This window comes from Saccostrea echinata, unplaced genomic scaffold (genome assembly GCF_033153115.1).
Source record: "Saccostrea echinata isolate AGI-Se365-2 ecotype Australia unplaced genomic scaffold, CSIRO_AGI_Sech_v1 ptg000054l, whole genome shotgun sequence".
NCBI classification, from domain to species: Eukaryota; Metazoa; Mollusca; class Bivalvia; order Ostreida; family Ostreidae; genus Saccostrea; species Saccostrea echinata.
The window spans coordinates 36,818,358-36,830,000 of NW_026889803.1; the positions used below are offsets into that span (position 1 = coordinate 36,818,358).

Below are 11,643 nucleotides of genomic sequence, written 5' to 3' on the forward strand. Positions count from 1 at the left end.
GGGGATCGGGGGGAGGTGTTCGGTTCCAACTTTCCAAAAAGTTAGATTCGGAGGGTAGGGGGGGGGGGGCACGTCACCCACCTGATACTACGTGCCATCTGGTGACGAGGGCCCAGAACCTCCTGAGTTTTACTAAATATTTCATTCATTTCGTTGCAAAATAAAAATTAAGTCATTTAGCTCTTGTTCAGAAAAACAGTTATATTTATTGTTTTAACTCAAAGTTAATACTTCCATGGAAACTGATTAGTAGATTAGGCTCAACCGATATATTGGTATAATATATTTCTATATAACCCGAATACTAAATGTTAATCATTAACAAAAAATATCGTATTTTAAATCCTATACTATAGTATCAAGCATCCAACGACGTGTTTGAAATTCAATTTCTAAACGATCTTTAAAAAATCAATTTGTTAAAGACCAATTACAAATTAATAAATTATTTATTTTGATTTGGCAATGATTTATTTAAGGATTTAAAATCTTATTATTTAGTCGTGATAATATAATATAAAATTCAAATAGAAACAGTATGTCACAAATTAATTTGAAATACGAATATTTGTTGGATGATACTGAGATCTTTTCTTCAAATCCTCTCTCTCTCCTATTTTTTTTTTTTTTTTGAAAATGCTGTGTACGCACTTGCGTATTTGCGTATAGGCAGCTACGCCCCTGCCAATAACTATACAGAAGTGGGTGCTACAGTTGGTTCGTGTAAAACATTGACACAAACGACTTTATTATTTAAAGGTGACCATTAGATCACGTCTACGAGACTATTGGTTTGTGTAACTAAATGTAAAAAAAAAAAAATCGAAATTCTTAATGCTTGGTTGGTAAATCAAATCCCAAGCAGTTCACATCCCCACAATTGCCACCTGGATTGTTTTTAAATCCATACTCATGCAGATGATATTGGTTTACACCTAGATGCAATATTTGTTCTACAACTGGTATCATAATGCCAGGTGACTGGATTTTTTTTATTGCCCTGCTTTCTGTTTCTAGAACTTGTTTGCTAGGAACAATACAGTTAATTTTTAAATCCTTTGTTTCATACTGGCCTATAGCTATGCACCATCTCCGAACACTAAAACTTCATGCTTCAATCCAGACATAAATCTTTAAGAGTATATCTTTGAACAGTTGCTTTTTTGTTCTCCAGAAGCGGTTCACATAGGAATCCTATCTCATTCCACAGGAATTATATTTGCAAATCATGTTGCATCGTTCATGAACAGTCTTTAGGAAATATTGTTGAGAGGAAGGAGTCTGTTTGCCATAATTCTGAGAAGATTTGTCCTTACCTCTACTTTTTCATTTTCAACAAATCAATGCATTCTGCCGCTTCTGGTAGATAACTAGACACAACTTCAATAAAATGTTCGCTTTGTCCGTTAACTGCCCACTCTATGATAACGTTTCATTTTTTAGCTCACCTGAGCCAAAGTCTCAAGTGAGCTTTTCTGATCAAAATTTGTCCTTTGTCTGTCGTCGTTGTTGTTGTAAACTTTTCACATTTTCATCTTCTTCTCAAGAACCACTGGGCCAATTTCAACCAAACTTGCCACAAAGTATCCTTGGGTAAAGGGGATTCAAATTTGTTCAAATGAAGGGCCACGTCTTCTTCCAAGGGGAGATAATTAAGAATTTGTGAAAAATTAATGGCATCATTAAAAAATCTTCTTCTCAAGAACCACTGTGCTTGAAAATATGAAACTTATGTGGAAGCATCCTCAGGTAGTGTAGATTCAAGTTTGTTCAAATCGTGACCCCCATGGGTCGGGTGGGGCCACAATGGGCGATCAAAGTTTTACATATGAATATATAGGAAAAATCTTTAAAAATCTTCTTCTCAAGAACAGCAAAGCCATGATTGGTCATATTTACATGGAAGCATTCTCAGATAGTGTAGATTCAAGTTTGTTCAAATCATGACCCCCGGGGGTCGGGTGGGGCCACAATGGGCGATCAAAGTTTTACATAGGAATATATAGGAAAAAAAATCTTTAAAAATCTTCTTCTCAAGAACAGCAAAGCCATGATTGGTCATATTTATATGGTAGCATCCTCTGGTAGTGTAGATTCAAGTTTGTTCAAATCATGACCCCCAGGGGTAGGGTGGGGCCACAATGGGCAATCAAATTTTTACATAGGAATATATAGGAAAAATCTTTAAAAATCTTCTTCTCAAGAACAGCAAAGCCATGACTGGTCATATTTAAATGGAAGCATCCTCAGATAATGTAGATTCAAATTTGTTCAATTCATGAACCCCCACCCCCACTCCCCCACTTTTATATTTAAACTTTTCAACATTTCAAGACTGAAATGATTTCTGCTTTATTCTAGCCATAGTGCTCAGGTGAGCGATGTGGCCCCTGGGCCTCTTGTTCTATTTTCTGGTATTTATTTGATCTGATGTTTTCGTTTGTTTCAATCTCTTCTTCAATCTCTTTTTTTTTCTTTAAGCATCATTAAACAGGTTACCAATGCAGCTACTGGTATGCTCTCCATATCTGAGATATGTAGAACATATAAGTAACTGCATTAGTAACACTTATTCTAACACACAACTCTGCTGTATAAAAACATCACAATCATTAATCAAGTATACTGCCATACCGGGTAATTTCATTGACCTATACACATGTATGCTACCTCATTGATGCATGTGAACCAATAGTAGCGAGTGCCTCAAACCAATATTTACTCGATTCGCACCTTACCAGGGGTGGGTTCAAGACCGTAGGGGCTACTTATAGCATCTACATACAGCTACGATCTTGTATAAATAATATGCTAGCCTAGCTGCAACGCTGGGTTAGCTATCGGAAACATTTTATGCTAGGTATCCAATCCAAGATGGCCTCCTATGGTAAAAAAAAAGGGGGAGGAATCACCTTAACGAATTAAATGTAAATTTAAATCTATACTGCAAATTTTCGTTTGAGTTGGAACAAACATGACAAAGTAACCTGAAAACTCAAACAAAATTTACAGTGTAGATTATTTTTAAAGTTAGTGTATCGAATCATGTTATTAAGGGACGTACACAGAGAGAATGACACTAAACTGATATTCTTACGTATCGAGATATCAAAAGTGACAAAATTTGAAGCAAATGTAATGAAATATTATGAGCGTAAACTATTTAAATGACTAGGTCGAACTTGAAAAGGTATGCTGAAATACCTGCATCGGACAATGTATATAAAAATAATGAACGTTTCCTTAACTATCAATCATCAGAAGACATTTGCTTGATATTTTATACCTTTGTGGTTATATGTTAATCATTTTGTGACTTATCTGTTTGGAGAATTAATTTAGATAATACAGTTTGGTAGATTGAATAAATTATCGAGAACTTTCAATTATTTCTTTTTGAAAATGATATTTAATGTCAAACTCGATACTTAATAAATACCTGTACACCTAGTCGTGTTTTTTTTTATATTGTCAATCTGCCTTTTACTCCACCCGTTATAAGTTTGCAAACAAGACTTGCTGCATTTCTTGATGGGATTAATTTAAATTCTGCAGAAATCTTCGAGTTTAAAACCATATCGTGGATTATTTTTAAATTCTGTGTAGAACTATATTAAGTTTCTATATTTGGGATAAAGTATCAAACCAGTTAGTGGAGTGCGTGTTTGTGCAAGGAGGGGGTGGGGGTAAAAATCAAAATAAATTTTTGGTGAAAAGTGACTGAATTCTTGAGTATTGTGGAACTCTTCATGTAATTGCTTATTCATTAATTCCACCTCATTCTTCTGTGTATGAGAAACAAATGACAATTTATTTCAATATAAAGATTATTTTTAATAGGGATGAAATTCATACTAAAAATGAAGTAATCTTACATGATCAAAAATCAACTACAAATAAACACGAATTTAATTAGAAGAAAAAGTAAATAAAATAATGGTCTAATTTGATTTCACTTATAATCTATATTTGTACTGTAAGTCAACTGAGTGCAATTCATCTCAAGTTCCCTTTCAGGTCTTAAAAATGATAAATGAATTCAATTATTTTTTCTTCTTAAATCTCTTTTTAAAGAATGGTAATTAAATGCAATGAATTGAAAAATGCTTTCAGTGTCAATTAATCCAACTTTCTCTCATAAATCTTAAGTCTCCATAATCAGTCTTGATGCTGAACTGGTATTTACAGACCATACAAATAAAGCTCAGGTAATGTTCCTTAAGGTTCAAAATGCAAACCCTTGTGTTTGGCACATTTTTGCAGTTGAAAGCTGTATTTTTAATTACAGCACTCTGTATAAAAAAGTTGCATATATTTACAAATCAAAAGCAAGTCCATGTAATAACATTATTCTGTAATTTCTTGATATGGTATGCTCTTGTGTTAATACAACTATACTATAATTATGCAAGATATCTTCTTCTTGGGTGAAATAAATTTTAGAGTGTAAAATCTGAAAAAAATAGCAAAATCATGTTTTATATTTAGTTAGTTATATTAAGAAATCAAAAATTATCATTACATTATTATTTAAAAAACAAAACATTCAACTTCACATAATATAAACCTCAAACCAAGATCAATTTGGTATAAAAGTCTAGTTGATTAAAGCCTTTAGACAAAAAAAAAAATCCTTAAAGAATAACACATTTTATAATGTTCAACACACCTTACATAAAATACTCTGCAGTCAACTAAAATATTAAGTTATCTCTAGCTAGCCATTTCAGAATCTCATAAGTTTCAGTAAAAAAAAGAATTGTGCTACTCATTTCAACCTTAATTTTTTTTCTTAGTATGTAACGATGAAGGAAACAAATTATCTTCACATGTGTAAAATATCCTGCCAAAACTGCTTTGGTTATGTCATGCAAGATTTTGTGACATTATTTGCATGAAGATGACACACATAGACAGTAAATTAATTTCAGAGAAGATATGACTTTGACAGAATGTATTTGTCTAGTATATGTTTTTATGTTTTTCTTATTTACATAAAGGTTTGTATAAAAATTTGAATATCAGAACCTCTCTCATTTACACCATAGGAAAACCACTTTTGTAATAAAAAGACAATTAAATTATCCACAAAATAATTGAGAATCTTGCTTATCTCTCATAATCATCTTTTAATATGTAAACTTTATTTTATATTAATAGTACATTCTAGAAAAAAATATCCCACATGATAATTTGTAAATCTACAGTTTAAATATTAAGGTCACAGTATATATTTGCAAATGTTCCAGCATTGCTTTTCACAAAGTCACTATTCTTAATTAAGTCAACAATATTTAAGTAAGCATACCAATTAAATTAATTCTGTACAAAATAAACCACACAAAACTTCATACATTAAATAAGTCACAAAAGTGACAAAAATTTGAGTGTACATGATTTGTCTTCAATTTGGGAATATTCTATCCCCAGGGGACAGTAAATCCCATTATTTCTAAATGATTAAACAAAACGTCACTCTTCTTATAGTATAAATGATAGATATTTATATTTCCTTTTTAGTAATAAATGGGAAAAACATTTGGAGACACACATACCTGGAAAACAGAGTACTTGTGAATATGATTATCTCGGTCAATTCAAATGTCCCAAGTTTAAGATCAAGCTACTGTGTCTCTCACCAGATCAAAATGAGCAAACATTTATCTACAGTGTACATGTATATAACAAGTTCACCAACAGATATTTTGAGATGTCCTGATGGACTCCCAGTAAAAATAGTTTATCTACTGGGTATCATTTCTGTAAAGACCTCATATTCTTGATGCAAGATTCCACTTTTGACAATGGTAACATCTTGGTAAGGTCTGGAATTCTGGTCCACAGGTAGCTCATTGATTTTTCGCACAGTATCCATTCCATCCAACACTTTTCCAAACACTACATGTAGACCATCTAAATGTGTAGCATTTGCATGGTTGGCCATCTGGATGAAGAATTGGGATTTATTGGTGTTTGGACCTGAAAAATATGGAAGAAATATATAAGTATCATTATACAATGTGATTTTACACAATTACTCTTTAATGTAAAACAAATAAAATTCAAAAAAGAAATATCTTTTGTAACATTAATAAGAATAGTTTCCTTTGTCAAGCCAATTTCATTTACTTTAATGTAGATTTATAATCCCTCTGTTCAACCAATTAAAGTGGTGCTTTAATGCTTATGATTTTCCAAAAGAAATGTATTTAATAACTAAAATGCAAACAATTATAGCATAGCTTGCAGGGCAAAATTGGTCAAAAAAGGCTTAACTTGACAGTTTTATAAATGAATACCGGTAATAAACATTTATCCCATTAAGAGTTATCTCTCTTATCAAAGTATCAATGAACCTTAATTAAGAAAACCTCAAAAAATGAAAAGACTTCTGTCAGATATTGATTTAATTAATGTTTAGAGCATTATTCAAAGAGGCTCTAGAGAGTGTGCATTATAAATCTAAAACAAAAGATTCACAGAATTAAGCTAACATTCAATTTAGTTCTTTATTTTTCCTTGTGCCATAAGGCACATTGCTTATATACCAACAAGACTAATGAGATTTCGCTAAATGACAAATTTTCTTCACAATGTACAATATTGAATTACAATTAACGTATTTCCTGTGCTGTCAAGTGGTTGACAGTATTAGTCATGATGATCCATTTGACAAGTAGGAGAAATCATGTATAACATAAGAATGCATGTTTTACCTGCATTAGCCATGCTAACAAAGCCAGGACCATAGTGTTTTATATCGAAGTTCTCATCCAAAAAGCTGTCTCCAACATAAATACTTTTTCCTCCTGTTCCGTCACCATTTTCAAAGTCTCCTCCTACAATTTTCATCAAATAATGTTATTTATATTTCATTGTAATAAATAAATCTTTATTCTACTATGGGATTATATTTCAAATCATTCTTGATAAGAAACAATTGAGATAACTGGTATTAATTTCAACTACTATCTGGAACTTAATTCTTGTGTGGGACTACTTAAACTTCCTTGTAAAAATTTTCCTGTAGTTTTTTTTTTTATTTGTTAACATTTTGAAAAAAGTATACTTGTACATGCAGGTATTTATAGTGTTTATACCTTGAATGATAAAGTCTTTGACAATCCTGTGGAATTTGCTGCCTTCATAACCAAATCCATATTCTCCAGTTGCTAATGCAGCAAAATTTCTGGTAGTTATTGGAACCGTGTCTCCAAATAGACCAATAACAATACGGCTTGTATTCTGAACAGGTGGAGTTCTAACCTGAGGTTGCTGAGGGTTCCATTGCTGATTGTTCATTGGACTGATGGAAATGTCAAAGTATACCATCTGAGTTATTGTATCGAAGCATCGAATCTTCCCCTGAAATAATTGTATAACAGTTGAGAGACTATTTTAGGGTAAATTTAATAAGTATGTCTTAAGTCTCCTGACATTTTACATAAAATTATCTGCTTTTGTCAAACTTTGAATGCCAAATGTGGCCATATTCAAAAAAATTGCTTTTTAAAATATCATTCTATTGAAATTTGAAAAAAAGAGGCCCATGTGCCACATCGCTCATCTGAGCACATTGCTTATGAAAAAAGTACAAATCAGTTCAGTATTATGAGGTTTACATAAGAGGTGGGGGGGGGGGGGGGGAGTTGGCAAACTTGAATTTTACACTACCTGAGGATGCTTTCATATCAATAGAACTAATGGTTTTGCTGCTCTTGAACAGAAGATCTTTATTAAAGATTTTTTTTTTTTAATTTAAAGATTTTTTCTTATATAATTCTCTGTAAAAATTTGATACCCCATTGTGGGACCTCCTATCCTTCAGGGGTCAAGATTTAAACAAACTTGAATTTATACTACATGAGGATGCTTCCATATCAATATGACTAAACATGGTTTTTCTGTTCTTGAGAAGAAGATTTTAAAAGTTTTTTTTTTTTTTTTAAACTAATATATTCCTATGTAAAACTTTTTCCTATATGGTGGCCCCACCTTATGCCCAGGGGTTATGATTTGAACAAACTTGAATCTACACTACCTGAGAATGCTTTCATATCAATATGACTAATCATGGCTTTGCTGTTCTTGAACAGAAGATTTTTAAAGTTTTTTTTCCTATTTATACTTTTTGTAAAACTTTAATCCCCATTGTGGCCCCAGCCTACCCCTGGGGTCATCATTTGAACAAACTTGAATCTAAACTATCTGAGAATGCTTCGATCCATATCAATATTACATGTACTAATCATGGCTTTTTTGTTCTTGAGAAGAAGATTTCTAAAGATTTTTTTCTATTTATTTTAATGTAAAATTTTGATCCCCCATTGTGGCCCCACCTTACCCCCAGTGGTAATCATTTGAAAAAACTTGAATCTACACTATGTAAAGAAGGTTTCCTTTAAGTTTGAAATTTTTTGGCCTAGTGGTTCTTGAGAAGAAGATTTTTAAAGATGCCACCAAATTTTCACTATTTCTGAATTATCTCCCTTTGAAAGAGAGCATGGCTCTACATCTGAATAAACTTGAATCCCCTTCACCTAAGGATGCTTTGTGGAAAGTTTGATTGAAATTGGCCCAGTGGTACTTGAAAAAGTTGAAAATGTAAAAAAAAGTTTATGACGACAAAAGTGGCAACAAATTTCGACCAATAAAGCTCACTTGAGCCTTAGGTCAGGTGAACTAAAATAAAATGGGGTGGGGCACTTTGAAGGGGGTGAGCAGGGATGAGAATCTAAAAAATCATGTGGATTAGGATTTTGATCAATTTAAACAAACAATGTTCAACATCATTTCTGTATTTTGGTCAATATTGGCTACTGAACTTTTGGTTTTAATATTGAGAATTTTAAGATATTTTAAGATATTCTCACTTATTTTCCCTTTTCTTTATTCTTCTTTGAAAAAAAAGGTCCCCAGTGAAATTTGAATCTCAACCCTTTATTAAAGATGCAAATCTTTGTGTCAATTTGTAGCAACTCCCATACACCTGTAACCATGCTTATTAATTAACATACTTGTGCATTTATGCACCCTACATGCACCCTAATTTAAGGGAAAAATATTTTTTACGGTGTTTCTCTCTCTTCTTGTTTTATTCATACACTCTGAATAATGATAGTATTAAGTGCTTGTATTGTATTATCAAACAAAAAGTGTCCTGACCAATAATCCTATTCTCCTTATATCAACCATATAACTGTTGAATTACCATAGTGTAAATAGTTTGCATTCTTAATCATCAAGATATTAATTTGTCAAAGTTCTTGTGATTTAAAAATCTTTCATGGACAAACTAATATAAAAATGTTCTGTAAATTTCTGAAAGTAAAACAAAAAGAAGGGGGAGGGGGGTTAATGATTTTGTGGATAGATAGCATATTATAGAGAACATGCCTACATGTAGTTTTATGTCAGGTGCGGATCCAGGAATTGAGATGGGGGGGTGCAAAAAGTAGGCAGGGGTCTGGGGGCTGCCTTGAGGCCACCATTGGGTTCAGGGCAAAGCCCTAGTTGGGGCCCAGGGGATGAAGCCCCCAAAAGCTCCTGGATTCTAGAGGTTTGGTAGGGTAAAAATGAGGTCTACTGAGTAGGCATTTTTACATTTTCTCGATGAAACTATGATTTACGCTAACTTTGATTTGACAATTTGGGGGGGGGGGGGGGGGGTTGCACCGGGTGCATCCGCCACTGTATGTGCTTGTGCTCCCTCAATAAGAATGCTTGAAGACCTTAGCTACATGTAGTTTATGCTTGTGTCCCCTCAATAAAAATGCCTGATGACTTTTTTTTGGGGGGGGGGGGGGGTTATCAAGGGATTTTTGCTTCAGTAGTGCCCCCCAACTAAAAATGTTGGTTGCCCCCCCCCCCCCCCCCCCTTCCCAACTGAAATTGCTTCCTATGGGCCTGAGTCCTTTGTGCTACTCAAATAACCACTGTTCTGAAGCATATTCGACTTCACCTTAAATGTCTATATTTTAATGGAAGAATAAAACTTTTCATAATGAATACAGAATATAATCACACAGTACAAATGTCAGGTGCTAGAAAATAAGAAATACATGTAGATTTCATATAAGTAATATAAACACTAGTATGTGACAAGATCTACCTAATACTCTTGACAACTTGCATGACAGTGGTGGTTTTTTGTAAGTGTGGTTGTATAATCAAGCATTGTATTTTTAATCATGTAAACCTCTAGTCCTTCATAAGGAAGAATTTAGCTATTCCCTTGTAGCCAAACTAATAAAATTACTTTGAAATGCATATTCATATCAGTAAACAAAAGTATACATTACAATATGACATCTTATTTATACTTTTTTAATGGTTGGGTTTCATATCATTAGGAATATTTCATAGTCCAATTTATTATTGAAATGCAACTGACATTTTGGCAATTATATTATATAAAGTTAAGTAGCTAGTATATGCTTGTAGCCAATTAATAAAGTCTGATGATCTTTCTTTTTTTCTTAAGCTTAATTGTCAAGGAATTTTGCTTGGGTACTCCCCCCCCCCCCCCCCCCCCCACTTCCATCTGAAAATGTTTGGTTGCCCCCCCAAATTGCTTCCTACGGACCCAAGTCCTTCATGCTGCTCAAATAACCACGGTTCTGAAGCATATCCAACTTCATCTTAAATGTCTACATTTTAATGGGAGAATAAAATAATTATTATATAATGGATACAGAAGATAATTAAACAAATGAACAAATGCAGTGCTGGAAAATAAGAAACACATGTAGATTATATAAATAATACATGTATAAACACAGGTATGTGACAAGATTTACCTAATACTCTTGACAGTTTGCATGACAGTGGTGGTTTTTGTAATTCTCATGAAAAGTGTGGTTGTATAATCAAGCATTGTATTTTTAATCATGTATTACTAAACCTCTAAGTTTTTCATACGGAAGAATATAGCCATTCCCTTGTGGCCAAACTAATAAAATTACATTGAAATGCATATTTATATCATAACATAAAACTATATGTTACAATATGACATCTTGTTTATACATTTTAATGGTTAAGATTTCATTTCATTAGGACTATTTTACAAACTTTGTTATGGTAATGCAACTGACATTTGGCAAGTAATCATTTAAAAGTAAATGTCTTAAGTTATTTCATATAATGATGTCTTAAATAATAACCTGATAAACATAATCATGATATGTCACACCTGTTTATTCATCAAATTAAAATCATAATCTTCCATCATATTCTTGTTTTAGAATTCATCCACACCCATTAAAAATTGATTCGTATGTGCTGTACGTGTCGCAATAAAAACAATATTGAAGCAACGTGAATTTAATATTTAGCTTTTCATTCAACTCATGATTTTTGTGGTTAAGTTAATGTTTAGACAATTAAATTATTTTCATGGTAAAAATCCTTTTCCCTATATTATTGGATGTTTGCAAAAAAGTGGTACATTTTTTTTTTTCATCAAAAGACACAAAGCAAGCAGAAAACTTTTACCCATTAAAATTACTGTACTCTAACAGTTTTCAACATTTTTGCTAAAAGCTATAAAATTCAATAGTAGTATAAATCAAAATGTATAGAATTATACAATTTTAAACAACACTTCCAAATAATGCAGAATAACACTTTAATGGTGCACAT

At 32.5% G+C, this 11,643-nt stretch overlaps 1 protein-coding gene across 1 annotated transcript in view; it reads right to left on the reverse strand.

The window, feature by feature from the left end:
• Positions 1-3,815: 3,815 nt before the first annotated feature.
• Positions 3,816-11,643, reverse strand: part of LOC133205242 (peptidyl-prolyl cis-trans isomerase B-like) — an 8,640-nt gene continuing 812 nt past the window's right edge. Inside the window, exons 2-4 of the mRNA XM_061341008.1 lie at positions 7,101-7,365; positions 6,717-6,839; positions 3,816-5,979 (exon numbers count right to left, since the gene is read on the reverse strand). Coding sequence (XP_061196992.1) covers positions 5,741-5,979; positions 6,717-6,839; positions 7,101-7,365 — 627 coding nt within the window. The 3' untranslated portion in view covers positions 3,816-5,740. The remainder of the gene's footprint in view (positions 5,980-6,716; positions 6,840-7,100; positions 7,366-11,643) is intronic.